Here is a 23,481-nt window from a genome sequence, read left to right on the forward strand (position 1 = left end):
TCGATGTTGTCGGAGATCAGGCCCACAACAGCAGTGTCGTCAGCAAACTTGACAATGGAGGTGGTGTCGGATGTGGCTACACAGTCATAAGTGTACAGTGAGTACAGCAGGGGGCTTAAAACACAGCCCTGAGGCACTCCAGTGCTGAGTGAGATGGAGGGGGAGACTTGTTTTCCTACCCTCACTGATTGGGGTCTGTCTGTGAGGAAGTTGAGGATCCACTGACACAGTGATGAGCTGAGTCCTAGATCCGTCAACTTGGTGAAAAGCTTAGAGGGAATTATTGTGTTGAATGCTGAACTGTAGTCCACGAACAGCATCCTAACATAATTCCCTCTGCCAGTGTCCAGGTGACTCAGGGATGTGTGGAGCAGGTGAGATATGGCATCGTCTGTGGAACGATTAGTCCGGTAAGCAAACTGAAGTGAGTCGATGGTGGGAGGAAGTGAAGAAGTGATGTGATCTCTCATCAGTCTTTCAAAACACTTCATCACAATTGAAGTCAGTGCTACTGGACGGTAGTCATTGTGGCAAGCGGGCTGTTGTTTCTTTGGAACAGGGACAATAATGGACCGTTTGAAGCACGTGGGAACCACAGCTTGGGCCAGGGAGAGGTTGAAGATCTCCGTGAACACCGGTGCTAGTTGATCAGCGCAGGCTCTAAGGACCCGGCCAGGGATTGCATCTGGTCCTGCTGCCTTCCTGGTGTTCACCCTCCTGAAGGTGTTCCTCACGGCATGCTCTGTGATGACGAATGCATTTTCTTCACTGGTGCACTCCGAGCGCGCGCAGCCATTTGTTGTTTTAATTGCTGCGGCGTCGAAGCGAGCATAAAACGTGTTCAGCTCATCAGCCAGTGAAGCATCGGCATTCATCATTGAAGATGATGAATGCTGAGTTAGGGTGAAATTAAGTTATAAAATTTATAGTTAAAATGCACAAATAACAAATACTGGCCACAAATCAGTCTGTAGTGATTGTTGGTTTTACTTTTAATACTTTTACTAATTACATTCCTTTTACAGATTATTTTGTCACACTGTGTGCAAGACATGCGCTAAAAATATTATTAGGTAGTTTATATATTGATGCATTCAGCTATTTAGTGAATAGCACAGAACATATAGACAGAATATAGGTAGTCTTACAAGAGGAGGAGTGAGACAGTAGCTGGAAATTGGCTGGGAAGGGCACTGCAGCCGGCTGACAGCCAGTGATCCTCTAGCTCAGAGTGTAAATTCTGAGTGACTGGGAATGTGAGGGTGTTATGCTGTATTTTGGTTCCACCACACAACTGGGCTAATTAGCTAAGGAGCTCTGTCTTTAAATGAGATTTTAATCTAATCTAATATCATAAGTGATTAAAAATGTAAAAACACCAATTAATATTAAAATTGGGGCAAAAAAAAATGTAGCCTGTTCTCAAGTCATCTCTCTTTAGATGGGTAGGTATACGTACTATATCCTTTTACATTCTGACGAGCAGAGATGGGCAGCAACACATTACAAGTAATCTGATTACTTTTTCGAGTAATGAGTAATGTAAGGGATTACTACTTCAAAAAGTAATTAGATTACTGTTACTTTCCCGTAAGCACACTGCATTACTGCGTTACTAAACCGTTGTGATTTTGTTTGTGAGAGAGTCTCATGACAGTGACGTAAGCACATGTGACGTTAAAAAGTAAACTTCAAATCTGAGCAAGCACCTAGCAAGCCGCCACGGGAATGTGAAATTCACAGAGAAACCCCCGGAATTCTCCACTGACATGACCGCTGCAAACCTCCATCGGCCCCACTCCTGCTAAACAGGTGAAAATAGCTTTAAGAGCGACAGGATTTTATTTGTTTTTTGCTGTGTTTTACTTGGGTCTATTTGAAAGAGTGAGTGTGAACACAAAACATTATTTTATTTTATATGCTGGAATATGCAGAAAATAGGTTTAAATGTTAAAGAATTTCTTCAAGTCAAAGACTGTTGCATATAATTATATTTTTGCTTAATGCAATGTGCATAAAATTAAAAGAGGCTTTTCATTCGATTCAATTTTATATGATGGATTATCCATAAAAAATAGAATTGGGCTGAAAGGTCTATTGCTTTATTACGTATTCAGGCTGTATATCATGTTTTTGAAAAGTAACTAAGTAATTAATTACTTTTGAAAATAAGTAATCAGTAAAGTAAGAGGACTAATCTTTTGGAGAAGCAATCAGTAATTAGTAATTAACTTGACCAACACTGGTAATGAGTAAAAAAGCAGTCAGGTCTAATGTTGGACTTAAGGAAAAGCACTGAAAATAACTCTAAACACTTTTCTTAAAACGTATCTTACTTTAGGCAGTGAGACACTGGCTATATAGGAAACATATTTCAGTATATGAAGCGACACACAGCCTTGATGGCCACAGGTATTAAAAAAATGGTAACTGCTTCCTTGTCAGAGCTCTTGTGAGATAATTGTGAGAGGAATGGGGAAAGTAGAGGAAAGGGGACAAAATGAATAAATAAATGACTAAAGGTGAAACTGGTATGATAGATATACATTTCACTGTGTACTACTGGGATGTCAGCTTTTGTCAGTAAGACGATAGCACAATTATACAAATATATCCCTGATACCACAAGAAGGCTAGAAATTGCAATCCCTGCTCTTTCCTACAGTAACCGCTGCTGCAGACACTGTTTATATACTAAGAAAGGTATATGGATAAGAAATGAGTAAAACTTGCTCAACAAGAAGTGAGCACTAATTTAAAATAGAGGACAGAAATGTATTGTCGAACTGTACTGTAGGATAGCTGGACAATTTAAGTGTCTAATATGCCAAATAGAAAATTTCAATTTATCTCAAACCGCTGTGGAAAAAGGATAACTTTATGTATGCAAAGAGAGTAACAGTGGGTGGGTTTTTTTCTCAATAGATTACAATTTGAAGTCTAGCTGTCATTCAGCGACACAAGTAACTTGTATGACTCTATACTCTGTAAACAAATTATTTGACACTGGATGACAGTTGCATTTTGAGGTTTGTAATGCTGTGTGCCTCTAATATAAATAGTCGAAAAACAAATCATCAGAGCATGAAATAAATATGACATGTTTTTGCTATTACACCTTCTGTCGTCTTAGAGCTTTGTAGACTGGTCCCCCAGTGGGGATAGATTTGACTGACAGCAGACACTGGCGGCAATGATCTTCCACAGAAGAACCAATGGCAAAACATGCTGCTCCCACAACATACTCGCTAAAGAAAGCTTTAAAGCCACACCTACAAAAGACTTGGATCCAGAGCACTGATTGACATTCCCTGTCTTTGACACTTTGACATGGAAATGAAGTTTTTAAGTCAAGCCCTCCAGTCTCTGCTATGTTCTTTTTTTTTCTTTGACTTGGAGATGCAACGCTCCTGATGTGTTTGCCCAAGCGACTTAATAAAATCCACTGTATGCCAGTAAAACTAATAAAAGCACATTTGTATACAACATACCAGTTTGGGGCAGACTGGGGGCACAGGATCTTTTTTAGAGACGCGCAATTTCTACATATTTAAATGCCATTTTCTATATCACATATAAATAATGGGATTTTTTTCATTTTATCTTCACTTTATGCTTGCTTGTGAAACCCCGGTGAACAATAAGGTATTAAATTTTTATATCACAGCAAAAGGTATTATCCTGATATTTGCATGCATCACTCTTTGAATTCTGCTCGATTGCATTTTTATACTCGGCTTATGTGCACATGTCCATATATCCTAAGATTATATGCTTTAAGGCTTTAAGGATTTAATTGCATTCTAAAACATAAAGCACAAAAATATCATCTCATCTCTCACTGCATCTTGAGACGGACAGCAAGTCTGGTTGTGATGCTGTGTGCCAGCTCTCCACTAGCCTTTCAGGAATCTACGTGCATGTCATTTCAACAAGAAAACTTCATATCCCAGCCCCTCTCCCATCAATCATCATGCCATGTTGGCCAGACACAGACAGAACCACCAAGAAAAAGCTCTCTGGTGCAAATCTTCAATAAAGAGCAACTGTCACACTGAGCCTCCACAGCAGGCTCCATTACATTAAAGAGCTCCAAACAGCATATCTCAGCCATCAAATTGAGGAAAAACATTCCACTCCTATTTCTTAATGTTTTTGTCTTCCCTGTGCTTCTTAAAACCAGAAATAAGAAGGTGATAAAAGCTATACAACATAAAGTGCAGAGTTTCAAAGAGTTTGGAAAGCAGTGTACAAGAAAGTGAAAGCTTGTATGATTCTGTGGAACCACTGAAAACTTCTGCTGGTTTATTGTAATCACTGCACATCATGGTTTACCATCTGATATTGCACTGTTTCAGTGGGGTAGTTGGATTAAATTAGGTATCTGCTCTTTCCAGGTTTGTATTGTTACACATTCTTGTGCCCTTCTTTACTGATTTTCCTTGCCAATCAATTAGCAAAAGACTGAAAAAGCTGAAATGCAATAGATCAATTCAGTCAATTATAACTTCTTTGTCTTAAAATCAAAATATACAGTAATTGTACAGTTTATGGAGGAGTCACTCAATCAAAAGAAGAAATTTAAAAGCTTGTGAAAATATGTTAGATATACTGTATAAAATATTCAGCAAAACACAAACATATGGGTTTCTAAAATTTTCTTTTTCTGTTTTATTTCAAAGGAAACGGCATTTTCGGGAATTTTGTTTACTGAAGCCCAAGAAGAAACGTTAGATTTGACATTTTTATATTTTTTAAGAACTGTTGTATTGGATGCTGTTGCTTTTTATGAATCGACTGACTGAATGCATCTTTAATTTCATTTGTATGACAATGAACACTGAATGCAGAGATTTTTTTTTATTTACAGTTAACTTTTAATTAGAATCAATAAAAGTTAGCTAGTGAACAGCTTCCAAGTACAATAGCATTGCTGATAATGCACCATGCAACTCACAGAACTATTGAAATACAGCCACGGGAAAAATGCATGAATATTTTAGCATAAAGAAATATAGCACCGGAGTGAGTTGACGGTAAGGACACCTACTAACAGATAGAAATGGACAGAGAGTACAATGAGAATACAATGGCTTCTTAAATCCACTCCACACACTTACCTTGGACCTCCTTGTCATTTCGGAACCATCGGATGGTAGCAGCTGGTTTGCTGCCTGATGTGGTGCACGTGAGAGTGACTACGTCCCCCTCCATTGCTGGCTTGGTAAAGCCTGTGATCTCTGGTCGTCCTGGCACTCCTGCAGTGCACAGAAATGTAAATCTACAATCTAACAACTAAAAAAATACTGTATGCACATTGAGTAATATCTCAGTGGGAATTCTAGGTGGATTTCTCCTAACAGCAACAAAAATAATTTATTTCAGATATCAATCTTTCTTTACAAGATAGTTTAACTTTATTATTACTATTTTTCATCTAGCAGACAATGTTACAGTCATGCAGTTTTTTAATGTCAGAACCTAAAAGCATGTGCAGGTGTTTATTTTCTGAGAAGTAATTCACCTATGGAGACTTCACCAAAATGCACATGCTCACCCAGAACAGTGAGAAAGGCCTTGGTGGTCCTGACAGGCATCGTGAAGAGCGAGCAAGTGTACAGTCCCTCGTCTGACAGGCTGACGTCATTGATTCGGATGGTGAGCTCCTGCGATGAGGCTCGAACTAGTTCAATTCTGTGATCCCTCAGAGCTATGCAAGAAAGGAGGACACAAAGAGTCATAGAGGGCAGAGGAAAGAAGACGTACAGTTAACTAATGAGCAAATGCGCACTGAATTTCAGTGAGGGCAGCAAACGTGTAGAGGTACTATGAAATTCAGATGACCTTTACCAGAACAAGGCAGAATACACTGTGCTTTCAGTTATTTCTAATAGTTGTCAAATGCTGCAAACACATACTGTGGCCAGTGGTTTGAAACATTTTCTTTTGATTTCCATTCTAGGCTGACAGGCTTATTCACATTCAACGAGAATACAGTAGGCATCCATGGGACGCACTGAAGCGTAGCGATAGAAAAAAAATACAATCTGAGATTAAAATATTTTGGAGGGTAATCATTTACACTTTTAGCAGCTGCCTCTGCTTGTGCTCAGAGACGTGCAACAGTTACAGTGCAAAAGGCAAAATTTTAATACTGACATGGACATGTTTTCAAATCTTTGCACTGATAGGACTGTGTTGTACACATGAGCAGTGACAAAAGCAATGGGTAGATCGCACCCTGACCAACCCATAGAAACAGATCTATAGTTAAAAAGGTGATCTTGTTCATGTCATCTTCTATACAATTTCAAATTCAAAATCACCTGCTCCGACAAGCGACCAACCACAGAGGCCAGGAAGGAAAGTGCCCTTCATTGAATAAATTGCACATTCTTAATCCTCAGTCCCCCGAGGCTTGGCCAGCGCTTTCCCTGCACCCTTTTGCATTTGAAGCAATTTGAACTCTATTGAATTGTACTACACAGGCAAAACCTGGCAAAATGCAGCAGGAATAGGTGCTGATTAGGATTTAATCATTGTGACCAATGTAATGTGCTGCCCTATCAGATAAAGAGCAAATCTATATAAAAATCATTAATCACCAGTGTTATTTCCATTTGATTTTAGTGATAAACATACACAGCATACATGTGATACACAATTAAATTAGATTGGGTGAAGTGGTTATTAGGTTTACACAGGCATAGTTCATTATCAACAATGCTGTTCTTCAGCTTCAATTACAGCATATAATTTGATGATCATTATCGTGTAATCACACAAGCTAAAAAAACGAAAGAGGGAAAAAAAAGACATTGATGCCCCTAAGAAGTTTCTTACTAGAGACTTTTGTAATCCAAGAATAAGGACTTGTGTAAATAAAAACAATCTTCAAGCAAGAATTAAAATTTAATAGCTTGCTGTCTGTGCCATCAGACAGCAAGCTTATTATGTGCTACAGGGCTTAATACAAACATTTGATAGTCTTACTGTAGCAAACAGCATCCTGAAACAAAGCTGCCTGATGTTCTTTGTAGTTAAGCATCCTCACTACAGAGCCTGAAAATGCCCAGAGGCTCTGGCAGAAAACAGCAAACCCTTTGGTGGATGGATACATTGGAGAGGTTATGGGGTCTAAGCAAACACTGTACAGGAACTTGAAAGATATGGCAGTATGGGCTGGGAGGATCAAAGCTTTCAACAAGATGACATACAGTGCTAGTCTTCCCCTGGCCCATATCCCTCTATCTCTGCAACGCACTGAAGAAAGTCAGGAGAAACAGGCCAACTTTTCTTCTTAACCCCCCCGCTCCTTAAACATCTCTGAGATGACGATAAATGGTCTGCTGTTGTTATGTAAAAGGGAACTGGTCAGAGAAAGCTGGTGTTTTTTGGTTAAAATTACGTCTAGCACACAATCTGGGTGTTTAAATACAGAATAATGTGTGGTTTACCACAGCAGCTACGATTAGTTTGAAATTATGTTTCTTCACGGGCGACAAGAATAATTAAAAGTGCTGATTCTCCATGGTGATTAGTTAGCCTCCTTCCAATCTGCACCATTAGCACCCTTAGAACTCCACAGTGGCTTATTTACACATATTTTCAACAAATGCAGTAACAATCATTTCTATTATACTCCAAGGGGGACTTTCTTTATATTTCTTTGGTAAACCACAATTTTGTTGGATTCTGACAATTAAATTTAAGACTGCTATTCGCAAAAATTACGTAGTGGAAATAAAACCAACCTCTTAACAAAGTCTGCTACTAAATAGATAGGCTATCAGTTTAAATACCAAACAGTGACCGAAGTACAGTACAGACCAGTGATAATTTCAAATGACATTTAAAGGACCAAGTTGGATACAGCTCATTTTCTGTATCTTCTGCACAACACCATATTACTATTCGGAATTGAAATATATCTAAATGTCAGTAGCCGAATTACTTGTTCTGATAGGCTGAACCCACGCAAAAGCTGCCAAACAACTTATAGTTGAATAAAAGATGGTCATGACTGATGCATTTTTGTTAGACATTCACTGGTACTACACAACACATGGGTCAATGACATATTGATAGAATGAGATGTACAAAGGTTTGAATAACCCAAAGACAGGGGTTATCTATTACTCAAACGGCATATGGCCAGGAAACCATACTACCAGAATCCAATCCAGGCTGGAGGCCTAGAATGTGGCCAGATCTGTCACAATCAGACCCAAATGCCAACGGCTGACAAAGCTTTTTTCCAGGTGCTTTAGGAAATCAATGTGATGAAAAGGTTCATTTCCCCCAAACCCTAGACAGCTCTTGCGCTGTTCATTCTGCTAAGGCACAAACATAAATCTGCACCCTGACCTTGTGTATGCTCCAGCCTTGCAGGATGGCAGCTTAATAGCATGGCAGCCGTACGTCTTCTGCGATGGAGGCCTTACCAAGGCTGTCTCAAATCAGTAAAATTGACACCCAAGTTCTCCCTCAGGGCAGGGAACGCTGTTGCTTTGCCCTTTTGATGCAAAGTAATGTTTGGCTCATTTCCCTGACAGTCCTTCGCACTACCAACCATACCAGTGGAAGACCAAAGTGAGGTCAATGGGCATAACCAAAGTTTTTGATATTTACTTTTAACAATCTAGGCATACTTTACTGAATATCACCTGCAGGTAATATGTTCCAAAAATGGTTTTAACACGTGAAACTATAACCTGATGCCCAGTTTTGACACACATAAGAAGAACAGGCGGTCTGGTTAGAATAGCAATGACCTTAAAAATAAAAGTGCCTCGAAGAGCAATCATCACATGGCGTTCACGTTTCCACAACACTGAGGGGTGTTAAAATGTTTTTAATTCAAAACAATTAAGTATCCACCGACAGTTCTGATTTTAAATGAGATTCCACATCTACTCATTAGTCTTGGAAGCTGATGGCTCTTGGGTTCAGCCAAAATATGTTACATGTGTACTGTTTCCCCATTTGGCCTTTTTTGAATGGCCTGTAACCACTTTGAGCTATTGCTGAAATGTGAAAGCACTAGCTCTCCTTAAGCGAGAACACAGGATCCTGGCAACTAACCCCTACCCGTTCTCCAGCCAGGGGCTCCACTCTTTGCAATTAGAGTGTGTTTGCTGCTAGCTGTGCACGCTCGGTGACTGTGTGGGCGAATCTGGATGTCTTCCAGGTCTATAGTGGTGCAGGCAGGGGGCTCTTTCCCACAACACATGTGGCTGCAATTAAGAAAAGGAAAGAGCCTTGTTCCAAAGGGCCATTGTCATTGCCCGTGCTTTCAAAGATCCCACAGAGCAGATGCTGCTCAAATTGGACTAATTTCCGGCACTTGAGGGAGCTAAGCAAAGAGGGAGGAATTTTTCCAGCAGCTATGTTGCGTACCTTCTTCATGCAGTGAATAATGAGATTTAATATATTTTTGTCCATTTCTCAACTAACTAGCTTTAACTTGATCGTACACTGTGGAATTTCCTCCATCTATGCTGTCAGTTTCTCCAGATTAAATCCTGACCAAAACAAGTACCAAGCAGGATTATATAATTGTAATAGTTTACAATGTAGTCTTTTCACTTCTTTCAGTTGGACCTTAAACTTCTAAGGGCCTTTAAATACAACAGATAATTACACTAAATACTTATAAGTTATACATGAGAGGTTTCATAGTACAGTGGTTTACATATTTAGCTAACAAATGAAAGTTCACTGGACTGAGACCAGGGGGAGGCTCAAATCCCTTTGAGGTTGCATCAGGTGTACCAAATCAAACATGTGGCACCATCTGCTGTGGTGACCCCTTGTGAATAAGGGAGCACCTGAAAGTAGCTTTTATACATTAGAGTGCAGTGTGGCACAGATCATCATTTAGTGCATAGAAGAGTAGCTGTGCACAGAAGTGATCCTAGCTGAGTGTAGAGTACCCTAATGGTAGATTCACATTTCAGTGAAGCTAGAGGTAAAGGAGTACACTTAAAAGCCCATTAGTCCCCAAAGAAATACATTAGTTGAGGCCATGAGGCACTTTTTAAATGTTTGCTGCCAATTACACTGGGAACAGCAAATCTATGCCTCGTCACATGTAAAAATTAGTTCCCCAAGAAGATTAGGAAAAATATTATGTGACATTTACATTTATGAAGTTAACATCGTGCTATGTTTTGATCTTTTACATCTTACTTAAATGTTTTTTGTTTGTATGTTTATGTCCTTTATTTTATCTTATAATTTAAGTCTATGAATGAAGTATACAGAACTACAGTCATAATAATTGTAATAGCAATAATGAGACTAATAATAATATGTAGTTCAACTGGAATTTTAAAGGTAAGTGTCACTCAGTTGCTGATAACAGACACACCATCAAATATGTGTTTTCTAGAAAGGAGGCTTAAATGGGCTTTCATTGGTGCTCACTCCAGTAATTGCATCCTTGGTAATTATCCTTCATTCTCTCAAGCTAATGAATGTTTTAATGCTCACATTAGAGCATTCATTTAGCACATAACAGCATTTTGATTACTACAAGCCAATTAAGATCAATTTTGCTTTGTGACCTTTATGATCCAGACTGAATGCCCCAATTAAATGTCATGAATGAAGAACCATGAACTTCTGAGAGATGGAACTGAAATGGGGAGAAGTCTTTAACAATCTGCTATGGCATGTATATGCCGTATATTGCTCTACATTGCTCCACGCGCTGTAGATCAAATTAGCAATTTGCTATCTGCCTTTGACATGCAACCTGCAGCAGCTTTCCATTAATTGCATTATTCATATTTCCCATATCTGACAAAATATTCTGTTTCCATTCTGCATGCCTCACAGATGTCATTACCATTCTTTACAACCCTGCTGCTTACATTTATCCTTTTCTCACAGAAGCCAAAAGTGAAGTTAATCATAATGAAGACAGTAAAAGACAGCTCTGTTCTCATTTGCCCTGCTCAGGAATAGTAATTTTAAACTCCAGCAGCATATGAAAGGGATAATTCTACAAAAGACATATGGTCTAAATCAATTTTTTTTCATTGTGGCAACTCACCACAGAGCTGTTTGCTTTCAGTAACCACTAATCAGCCTAATAAATGAAGGATGCATTGGCCTAGCTATTAAGCCTATCTGTCTCCCTTGTCTCAGGTCTGTGGTTTGTCTGAATGCTGGTCTTTGCCTTAGTGTTGTCTGAAGCCTGTGAGGTGGCAACAATCAACCAAGACTCAGATGCTCATAATGGATGAGGAGGCGCATGCCAAAGAGCCAGCTGGCATGAAATAAGAAGAGGGCTGTGTTCAGCTTTAGACAAATATGCAGAGACAATCCAACACATATGGATCGGATGTGGAAATCTAGCAAGGTTAACAATCTCAAGGTTTCACTGAGCCTGTTATGGGACAGGATGAGATATCATCGGCTCTCTCGCCCATAATACATATCGCTTTAGTTGTGACCAATTGCACTGTCTCGTTCCTACCTGCAACCTAGGCCTTGTTTAATCTTTTATCCTTTTTGTAGGTTTGTCACACCATCGCTGTGTAGAGAAGTTTTAGTTTTTGCATGATGCACTGCTGGAATTGTGTTTCATTTAAGGAATCCCAGTGGGTTTATAATCTAATTATGCACTGTTGTGATCCTTCCTTTGCTGCATGTTGTTATTAAATCAGCCAAAGGTCAACTGGAGTATTCTTGGGATTAAGTATAATACTCACCATGAAATAATTAACAATAGTTGATTATTAAATGCTTTTTGTGACTGACATTTTTGTAATCATGCAAATCAAAATGTGAAAGTTGTGTGAGATGTTACAACAAAGAAAAATTATACAAAGTGCAACCACAGTTCCAGAGATCAAAGTTGTGGTTGCACTTTGTCTGATGGTCTCCTATACCAACAGCCCCTGATGGTTTCTTTCAAACCCCTTTGGCAAGACAGTTGTAAAACTGCCAGGCCTCTATGAGTTACAGACACTCTGGGGAAAAACTGTGCATAATTAGTGCCATCATTAAAACAGTTATTATTTTTGCCCACTGTTAGGGTAGCGGCTAGTGGCCATAGCTAATAATAAAATGATAATGTTAATGTTGGCGTTAGGGTTATGAGTACTGCCGATCTGTAATGTGAAAAGACTATGTTCATTTAACTGGATAAGAAAAACTATTTTTTGTGTAAGAAGTGGAAGGTTTCTTGTAAAATCCCAGAGTAAAGCATTAACTAGCAACTAGACAGAGTTTAATACAGTACAGTAGTGATCATAGGTGTTTATTGTTCCAAATCTTTGCTATTTTTTGGCATGCTATCAAGTTTTTCATTCTAGTAACATAAAACCCAATTATCAGCCAAAAGATCTAAAAATGATGCACAAAACTGAAGCACAAGAGTGCATCCTTTAATGTGATCCCTTGTATTATAACACCAAATACAGCTTGCTCACGTCTGCTTGTCGTCTAATAACAGTAAACCATGTTGGCAAGGGTGAACAGTTACAAATAACTTACCTTTACCATAGGAGTGGCTAATCAGAAAGCTGTGCCTTGGAAGATGTGTTTTTTTAAGTGAAGTATTTTTCCTGGCCATAACTGATGTAACTGAAACAAACAGTGTCAATAATAATTCCAAAGACATTGCACACACTACATATAGTTCTGTTAAACTGGAGTAGATTTATGATATTCAGTGTTTTTGAAAGACACAGAAATCCCTTTGTCCTTGGCTGTAATGCAGTTTTAAAAAAATCTAATTTGTCAGACCTGAATTAAAATGGAACAAATTATAGCTCGGGCAAAGATCAGATTTTGTCTTACTTTACCCAGAAGCTGTAAAACTCAATTGAATATGGAATGTCAGGTTTTTTTTAGTTGTTTCACTTTATTCTGCTATAACTTCTCAAAGGAATTTAAAAGGTCATTTTAATACTCCTTTTCCTCTCGCACAATTTTAGATCAAACTCCAAACACATTCAGACACATGCCCTTATCTTTAATACCAAGCTTGAGGGAATGACCAAGAGTAGATTTCAAAAAATATGCCTCATAGCATCATTACTTCTATGTGTTATGCATCCAGAATCACACATAAAAGCGGTGAAAGCTGAATCGCCTTTGGATTACACATGCACAATGACAAACTCCCCCCATCCTCTCTGTGAAGAGAGAATAAAGGGAACTTGCATGAGCTTCAAATGGTTACATATGGCCATGTTGTCATGGATTCCCAAGAGGATTATAGTATGCAGAGGTGGACAGCACACAGAGACAACAAGCACAAAGGAAAGGAGATATCTATCAGAACATCAGGAAAAAAATAAAGCCATAAATCTAAACACTAGAAACAAGAAGGGCTACAAAAATCTAAATTACTCCGTGACAGCAGTCCACAAGCAGCTGTTCATGAGAGGGAGAGAACAGCTTGCCTCAAGCTCAACCAGTCTGTAGCTAGTTGTTGGACTGAAAGGTAGCATAAGGTTGAATTTAACATTTTTCATTGGCTCTACAACAAGGCACAACAAACGGCAGAAGAAGGACAGTTGCAGCCCTCTGCCAAGCAATTAACTGGTGATTTGGCACAGCAGAGATTTCTTCCCAGGTGTCCCACCCTGTTCGTCATATGAAGCCTGTGTCATTCCACGCCTCCAGTTTGTCCTGATAGCCTCACAGGCATCGTATTTGTTGTGCCAATAAGGCTTTTCATTTGGCTGTAGGAGATGAAGAGGAAGTGTTCCCACACTTAGCCCTGGCAACCTCTGCTGAATGGACTATATTCATTTTGTCATCCTTATTGCTCAGGAAAAGGATTCTGTCATCCAATATAAATTGTTACCCAAGAAGGGCAAAATGGCTCACACGTATTGTGCTCCCCAAGCTCTCCTTACATGCTTAAAGCAACAGCATTGCAGATTTACAAGTAGATGCAGCTCTGCACTCACAGGAGATAGGAACATATTATAGCCAGCTGGTTTCATTTATGTTAAATTAAAAAAAGAAGTTGATTCATCACGTCACATCGCTTGATAATAAAGTATTTTTCAGGTATGATCTGGTTCATTTGAAACTATAGGTGTCTAACAAGTCTAATAAAAGTCAAGTTGCAATGGAAATACAAGTCAAACGTGAAAATATAATTTTATTGATATAGCACCAAAAGACAACAACAGTTGCCTCAAGGTAAGAAAACAAAAATATCATTGTTGTCGTGTCACTATGCCATTGTGTTTAAAATGTTTTTATCAGAAATCGCAGTTTCCCATTTCCACAGGCTTAATAGCCGACTGGCATGCATGGCCACTGGGCCTAAACTAACGCCCCATCAAATATTATGAATTTCTACATTGTAAGATGTTTTATAAGCATGAGCTACAGCACTAGCTAATGTATATTATCACCCAGCTGTTGCCCTTAACTGTTAATGATGCAGCCAGTCACACTGTGTAATCTAGGGAGGGAAAAAACATTTGCATTATGTGATGGAAAATATCAAAGTGACGTAATCAGAAACATTTAAAATCCATTCCAAATGATTTTTAAAGGCTTTTACCTTTGACATGTTAAAATACCACAACTATTATTCTCTCCAAAAATACAGTTTGGCTCAAAGACCGGATCCTTTGGTCACATTTACACCATTCACATAAGAGTATCTGTTTAAGATTCAGTTAACTTTCATTTAATTGTATTTGGAAGTAATTTCATCTAATAAAACACCTTAGACCTCATTACTAAATCCAATCACTTGTGAGGGAGAAAGTATTTCTTCAATCCAGACTGTGACTCTCATTCTGCTGGTTCACTCTGGCATCTCTGCCTCTTATCAATTGTTATTCAAAGGGAAAGTTCATCTTCAATCACTGAACCAATGATATTGTATTAGCAGCTACACCATAAATGAAATGGGTAATATGCTGTGAGAAACACTGAAAGATGAACACCCCAGCCCTTCCATACCAGTCCAATGTTACTCCCTTTCACCCCAATTCCAATTTATCAACTCTGGACTTTTTGTCACCTTTAAATTGGATTTGGCTGGTGAGAGCACATTATAATTCATTCTGGCTGAGGCCGTGTTTCACAAGGTTGCAACACTGTACTTCCTTTCCAGAGTGACATACAAACAGCTATACAAATGTAGGGCAACTAAAATACTAATTAAGCCCAATCATCTTACAATCCACAGGCATTACTGTGCTGTAAACAACACTGTCAGTGTTTCATGATTACAAAAGTGCAATTCAAAAGCAGTCTATTTCTGCTTAGTTTGTGCCCTGGGACATCAATGGAGATACACATTCATTAATAGTCTCCTTCAACATTACGAGTGATGCATTTATTTCTTTCGTATCATTTTTTCCCCGTGTTCAGTCAAACAGCGTGCTTGCAGGCAGGGGCAATTTTGAATGCTCCAAATTAAAAAGAATTAATGAATAAGACTCTTGTAATATAATCTGCCTAAGACGTCTTTATCTCATTATCTAATCATCACAAGCATTTTCCCTGTAAGTATTACTTACCTTTTTTGTCCCCAAAGAAGAGAGTTTGTTGTGCAGGGTTTGACCACTGGAGGGAAGTGTTATCATTGTAATCCACACGACAGGTCATGTTGGCTATGGCCCCCTCCACCACCGTCACATTCTGAGTTATGGGGATCTGACCCAGGATACCTGTAGGATTATAAAACACAGTTTGAGGTCATGGTTGTGACATGAATAGATTGCTGTATTGGGCTAGTTTTTACTGTCCTTTCACAGAATCACATTAATGTACCATTTCAGGCTTGACACCTTGCAAACTTAATGTTCTGTCATATTTCCCAGTTCCATTAACGTCTTCATTACATCACAGTAAACCAAAGATAGCTTAATGGGAGCCTGGTTGTCATGGTCCCCAGCCTTTGACAGCTGTAGAAGACAGTGATTTTTTATCGTGGAAACAATGGTAGGTTTTAATCTCCCAAAGTGCTTTCCTTGCTTCCTTATTGCTGGGCTCTAATTGGTAGCATGGCCTAATTAGAGGTAGTCATGTTCTGCTGTAGAGTGTATAGCTGCAGCTGGGTGGTAAATTGACACATAATCCTAGACACCATGGGCCTTCGATCCGAGTGACTGCCGTGCCCTGAAACAGCCGCTCGTCACAGTGTGTAGAAGACATCCAAATGAGGCCTAATCACTCAGCCTTGCTGGATTTTACCTTCTTATTCCACATTTGTACTTGTCGTCTCAGCATAGTCCCCTAATTACATTGCAGACGCATTTCTATCCCGCCTGTGTTTTATTGAACTCTGCCAAGCTTCAGAAACAGATGTCTAAAACAATACTCCTTCGTAGGGAATTGTGATAAGACAAAGTGTAGGCTAATATGAGCCTGAGCAGGCTATACCCTTAAAGGATAAATTGTGTTAAAGCAATAAAGCTTTCGAGTTCATGCTTGAAACTAATGTACCGCCTTTTCCTGGATACATTTCACTGTCTAAAAGCTAATCTTTGCACATTTTTTTCTCTTGATTTTACACGTCTGCTTTGGTTTCCATTAGTACAGTAATATGCCTGAATTTGAAGGTGACATTGTCTCTCCCAGGTACAGTTCACCACAGGGACATTTCAACTACGGGAGCAGCTGTCTGCCTCATTAGTCCAGCTCACACATGGGAGCAGAAGAGGCTGGGACAGCCATAGGTCTGTGGACCTTCCTTGACCTCGATTGTCCTGATGGAGACCATTGTCAGAAAGAGGTGAAGGTGAGGCTGACTATAAATAGTAATAGGAAAATATTCCAAATTACACACATTACATATACACCATATACATCAGCCACGGCAGTAAAATCACTGACAGGTGAGGTGAATAACACTGATAATGCTGTTGCAATGCAATGTTGTTATAGAAAACCTTAGTTGCTTGGATTCATGCGGATGTTAACTTGACGCATCCTGCATAAAGTCTGTTGCAGAAAAAGCAATGGCACATCAGTCTCCACCAGCAGTGCTCCACCCTCTAATCGACTGGATCTAAAGGTCCTGCTACCAATATTCCAGTGCTGAGACCACATGATACCCCCACAGCTCTTGTGTCCATTCCGATAGGAGAACCAGTTGTTTTAACAACAAGAAAGGGACCAACGCAATAGCACACATTTGCTGATTTTAATATTGTGGCAGTGGCTTTATTGATCAACTACCTGCTCACTGCTCAATCAGTAACACTTCTCAAAATGCATTTTTAAACGCTTTCTTTGATATTTGTACAGATTTATCATTTATTATTGGCTTTTATCATCTATTATTACTGTGTATTGCCGCATCATTTAATCTCATCATTATTATTATTATTGCTCAAATTACTAATGAAATGTGACTTAAAAATGCCATCATCACAATAATTCAAATGCAGCTGGGTAGGAAATGCTGATGCAAATACATTGTGTGGGGGGTACCATGTGGAGGTGTTGTTGTCAGTTTCTGCTTAGCTTTTTTTTTTCTTCATATAATCTCTTCGGTATCTTTGCTGCATGTCTCCAGAGTATACTGTTCACTATTCACAGAGAATGCTATAAAAATAGGTAAAAACCCAAACAGTAATAAATATCACTGTCAGTCCCTCAGGTTTTACCCCAGTTTGAGTAAAAAAAACCCCTAAAATTTCTTTTAATTATGCCTGTCAAGCCAATAAAGGCTTTTCACATATTCAGAGGTATGGCTATGCTGTGAATATTGTTTTTGGTGGTGTTTTCATGGTTCAGGTGCACTGGAGCTAACTGATCTTTACTTAATAAATTCATGAAATTCCACTGTCTTGACATTCTGTAGGAGTCTAGAGTGAGAAAATGCTGTCCTTTCTGAGGAAACATAATCCCCAGTGCCAGCTACAGAGTGTATTTCATTTCTTCTTCTTCTTCTTCTTCTTTTTTTCTTTTTTGAGATTGTGAGTGGAGGGCGGCTGGCTTTAATTCTACAGAACAGTGGCAAACAATATTCTAGAAAGTCAATGAATCACAAACCGCTAAAAGGATACTACACTGTCCTGTGCAACCATGTACACTAACCTTTAAAGAAGCATGGTTCAGCAGCATACTACAGGTGCACAGAGGTGTGTGTAACAACATGTATCCATGAAGGATTTTAAAGGTAAGGTAGGGAGAATAATTAAGCATTCTTGTAATTACCTTATTATAACCGTCTTCAAAAACATGCAAGAATTTAGATACTGTTCATTTAATATCTGTTAAAGCCTGCAATAGGCTATTTCTGAAGAATTTTAGCACATTACAGCTGATAAAACACAGGTCTAAATAAATAAGTAATGGCTGAACTGCATTTAGCTGTTTCAGTTTCAGGATCCTGGTATGTTGAGGCATACTGTCTCAGCCATACTCTCATGGTGTGATGACAGTGATAATACTGCTTTGCCTTCGACTAAAATCCCATCATTTTAATAGCATCTGCTAAAGTTAAAGAATGAGTGGAACAAGGCATAAAATACATGGCACAATGAAAAATGCGATGTGCATTTTGTACTTAAGGTAATAAAGTCTGGTGACCTTCTTCCACTTGAGCAGAGGTAAAATGATCGGTGTGCAGGGTCTTTTCTAATGACTACTGCACTGTTGAAGTGGACAGACAGATGCCTAATCGAACATCTCCCTAAGAAGAACACAGGCACACACTGGGAAAAAAGTACAAGCTACATCGACATGAATCTTCATAGTATCAGATTATGCTTTGTAGATAAACACTGTTACAAGCACAAAGGCTGTATTCGCTTTTCTTTGATGGAAATAAGAAACAGAGTGATATAAATATTGGAGTCCTTTAAAAACTGTAGCTTCAGAGCATTTAGTTATTTAGAAAAATGACTATATGAAGTGGGAAGTGAAATAAAGACAGAATTATTTTTAAACAGCAGAAGCTTTCATAAGATTTTTTCAAAGGTACAGGTTTATTGGAGTCAAATTTTAAAAAGTCCAGTAGTCTGTCTGTCTGTCTGTCAAGTATTATCTGTCTCCAAATGAATGAAAGAAAAAATATTGAAAAAAGTAAGCAAGGATGTGTAGTTTGTGTTGAGTCATGGCTGTATTTCCCAGTGAATGAAAACAAACTGTAGAAGTAATAGAGGTATTAAGGTTGTCTGCTCTACTGATGAGCCAAGACGACTCCGTGAAGTGCAGTGATGAAATGAGGAATAAGCCTGCACTTTTGCAAGATGTTTTGGGGGAGGATAGGCCACCCTTATACACAACGTTTTTCACTTCTGCAGGCTAAAGAACTTCAATACTGGGCATTGCTATATCCTTTTCTCAGTGGTTAGGTGTATTATACTGAAAAAGAGGGGGGTAGTTATTTTCAGGCAGTTACAGCTGAAGGTTGACAGCTTGCACATATTCACAGCAGACAGGATGCAACCTGCCTGCCGTGACAGTGAATAGGTGAGGATTGAGTGACCCAAGATGTCTTGATGAAACTAACTGCTGCCCTGTGATACATGAATACCATTAATGTTTGCTTTTTCAAACTGGATACTCTGCTTCTTTATGTGAGAATACCATGGAGTGCTAAAGTTAACAAAAAAAAGTCAATATCTGATGTCATGGGTGCTTCTCGCTCCCCCGCTTTCCAATCCAGCCTCCCTACAGCTCTGCAGAAAGGGAGGTTAAGATTAAAAACATAAAATAATGAAACCTTAACTGAGTGAACCCATTTCACTCAAAATTTATTATATTAAAGTCCAAGATTTTATTGTTTTGCCATAGTGACCTTGCTTTAATTAAAAATATCTCTAAGGCATCAGTCTGCTTATGGGCCTACCTCTTAAACTACAGTTGGTCCCTTGGTAGCCCTTTCCCATTTTGCAATATAGCTTTATATATATATATATATTTTAGTGATCACGTGGATCTGCTATATATATATATATATATATATATATTTTTTTTTTTTTTTTTTTTTTTTTTTGTGCTGAAGCGAAGAGGCCAGAAAAAGCTGAAACCGGGAATATCACCCTGAGCCAAGAGCTTATGGTCCACATTCAGGTGGGCCACCAGGACACTGATCATCACTCACAATGTCAGCAAACACAAGATTAGTCAAGTTGTTTGCTGTGCTTCACACAGTCAGAATGCTGCTGACACATCTCTCAACCATGGCATTAACTTTCATGCAGAATCAAGTGACACTGCCTCATGAATCAAATATTTACCTGCACAGCTAAAATTAGGTAGAAATGTAAATGGGGAGAGAGGATAGCGTCTTCATTGTAAACACAAATATTTGATGATTAGATTTTAAAGCGGAACCAAAGGAACAGATGTCTGCTGAAACACAGGCTGGATGCAAGTACTTCTCATCTCTATGAGGGATGAGGTCTGTACAGCAGGTGTAGAGTACAAATATGAATACAGATGTGCAGAATGGCTGGCTGTTGAGTGTACATTAGCAATAAACTATTTCATTTCATCTCAGCCAGTCTCTTTTCATGCTGTTATCAGAATGCAGCTCAGACCAGACCATAGCCTGATGGAATCTCAGTCTGACAATATTAGAAGCCAAGAATATGATACTTAGGTTATTGATTCTGCAAGTCTTGTGATCTGGTGGGTATCTAGAAAATGTGAATATGAGAAAGATAGTCTTTGTGACTATACTTAAATAGAGGATTAAGCCGGTTCACTGATGAATGTAAATTGAGCCCTTTATCACTATTTCTGTAGATTTCGTTTTACTGTTTTGATATAATACTCATGGAAAATCATGCCGTGCTTAGAAACTAGGTCAGAAAACCAAACCATTGGAGAACAGTGTTGCATATATAATTTCACTGATTCGTCTAACAACCACTGATCCAGGCCATAAGGTGAAAAAGCCCAGAAACGTCTCTGTCTGGGAGAACAGAGAGTTGGTGGAGGAAGAATGAGCCGTACCACCCCAAAAGCCTTTCTCAGTTTCAGCTGACTGCACCAAATAATGGAAAGCAGTGCCTTGATGAATGGCTGGAGAGCAGTCAAGCACACCACTGCAGAATAAACTATAAACTGCAGGCAGGATAAAAAGAAAACAAATAACTCAGGAAAAAAAAAACAGTGGCAAAAATGCCTCCATTCATTAAGAAATGAAAACAAGTATTCATTTTCATATGAACGGCAGTTATCAAGCCATAAGTTCACCTCTGGTGCTTGATTTTACAAGAACTTCTTTGCAAATAGAGGTTTTAGAGGTTCTGAGCACCCCACTGCATACTAATGAGACACAGTAACTTCGCAGAGTGATGCCGGTAACAAAATGCTATGTAAGAGTTTGTCTACAAATCACATGGATTTATGGTGAGAACTGAATGTATGCTGTAGATGATCTAATTATGCATATATCTATATTTTAAGTGTTTGATAACTCAGACATCAACATATTATAATTATAAAATTGCTATAAAACAAAAATGGAAACATTTGTTTGCTGCTATTCAAAAGGTCAAATTAAATGATGTTGGATGGATAGACAGATAATCAGATAGATAAATAGACAGATGTTAAATAAAACCTAAATCTCATTGTAAGCTTACATGTTATTTAACTAGACAATATACTCTTGGGAACATAGTAATTAATGCTTGTCACTTGACAAAATTGTAATTAATTGCCTAAGTCTAAACTGCGTGGCCTATATGCCGCCACGTTGAGAGAGAAAAGGAAGTTTCATATCCGCAGTGTAAAAATATTCCATTTAATTAAAAGCTGTGAAGACCTCTTGTGGGGTGTATTTGGTGGTGGAAAGAACAAAAAAATAACAGCTTGCTGTCTCTTGCACAAGACAAATACAGGCAGCTCCCGGGTCAGTGTGAAGGTTTAGAAAAACATTGTGATAGTAACATCCTATAAGGTTCTCTTTAACTTGCTTTGGAAAATCTTTTCAACCTCATCATAAATTAATACATGCTGTCATAAATACCCCGTCACAGCAGTGAACCTGAAATTTTACCTACTAAATTCTTCAAAGAGGTCACAGAGGTGATTTCACCAACTATATTCTTTGTTGTAAATAACTCAGTGACTAATGGTTTTGTCACATATTTTACAATCCAGTCTGGCTCCTTTAAAGACACCCAGCCTTGATTCAAACCTCCTTACTAACCTTGCTTTTATCTCAATGATTATGGAGAAAATCCTTTCATGGCAATTCTTGGTGATGACAAAAACAGATATTCAGTTAAGATGTGTGTTTTTCACGAAACATCAAGGAAACACATTTGAAAAAGACCTCTCAAAAATTCCACTCAAAGTTATGAATCATTTAATTTGAGAGAAGGTACAGATGAAAGGTGTCTCTGAGAGTAGCAAAAATAGAAATGAAAATGTTTTCTTTTAGTGACCTTGATTCCTGTACAGGTAGGGTACATTACAGCATAACTACAGGACCTGTCTCACTCTCATCTTTACAGTCTTTAAGATCTTTCATAACAGTGTGTGTTTTATTTGAAAATGTATTTAATGCTGCAATTAAGTCAGAAAGAAATGCTATTTTCAGGACTGAAAGCATGAAAAGGCTAAATGGGAACTGAAGGTTTTAACTAACAGTGTGTAAATGCTAAATAAAATTATGCTAATATATATATATATATATATATATATATATATATATATATATATATATATATATATATATATATATTAGGGGTGCAACGATACACAAAATTCACGGTTCGGTTCGGTTCGATACTTTGGTGTCACGGTTCGATATTTTTTCGATACAAAAAAAAATGTTCATGCCTTTTTAATTTGTCATTTATTAAAATTATAAATATATATTTTAACACAAAAGTACAGTTTTTAAATTTAACCCTAACCCTTGTGCGTGTTGTTTTTTAGCTCGTCATATTGCAGCCACAGAAATTCTTTTGTCCATGAAACCATAAAGCTGCACTTTCTTTTTGCCTTATAGTCTGATTTGTCATAACTTCTCCGTTTTGTGGTAAGCTTTTCTTTGGCTGTCACTTCTTCACCCTGACCTGTCTTATTTGGCTCAGCAGAACTAAAATATATATCTGTCTGTGAAGGTTCTCAATCATCCAGGTCATCGTAGTGAAATATATATCCTGCCGCACTCACATAAGCTCAGCGATTCTCTGCGCGATCAACCTCTCAAATGTTTAAGCTGCGGGAGATTTCACTTGTTATGTTTGCATAGTAAGCTTACAATTAATAAGACGATGTCAGAGGAATTGGTGCACAAATTATCATCACTCACAGATCAGTGCTGTCGCTCTCTATACACAGTTCGCGCGATTGCAAAGTGAAAGCAAAAAAACAAGCGCAAATTCAAACACGATTTCAATATGTCACATATTGACAGTGGCTCACCCAATGACATAATTACCCAGCTACATTTCTGAAAGAATGCAAAAGCATTGACATATATTTTTCCTTCCTACAATAGCCCGACAGGCAGGGCAGAGATAGCCCCGGGACATCGGGCTAGCGATATTGCGAGCCCTGTATCTG

General features: G+C 38.4%; 1 protein-coding gene across 5 annotated transcripts in view; it reads right to left on the reverse strand.

The window, feature by feature from the left end:
* Positions 1-23,481, reverse strand: part of LOC146560131 (cell adhesion molecule 2-like) — a 151,640-nt gene that overhangs the window by 12,867 nt on the left and 115,292 nt on the right. For 3 of the 5 annotated variants that reach the window (XM_085243991.1, XM_085243990.1, XM_085243989.1), the window contains 3 exons: positions 15,513-15,662; positions 5,525-5,710; positions 5,121-5,258 (listed from right to left, as the gene is read on the reverse strand). In XM_085243991.1, the coding sequence (XP_085100117.1) occupies positions 5,121-5,258; positions 5,525-5,710; positions 15,513-15,662 (474 nt within the window). The remainder of the gene's footprint in view (positions 1-5,120; positions 5,259-5,524; positions 5,711-15,512; positions 15,663-23,481) is intronic. The other 2 variants (XM_085243992.1, XM_085243993.1) reach the window with 1 other exon arrangement.

The sequence above is a fragment of the Mchenga conophoros genome, linkage group LG14 (assembly GCF_057382185.1).
Source record: "Mchenga conophoros isolate Kocher_MC1m ecotype Shallow Benthic linkage group LG14, M_conophoros_male_GT1.1, whole genome shotgun sequence".
NCBI classification, from domain to species: domain Eukaryota; kingdom Metazoa; phylum Chordata; class Actinopteri; order Cichliformes; family Cichlidae; genus Mchenga; species Mchenga conophoros.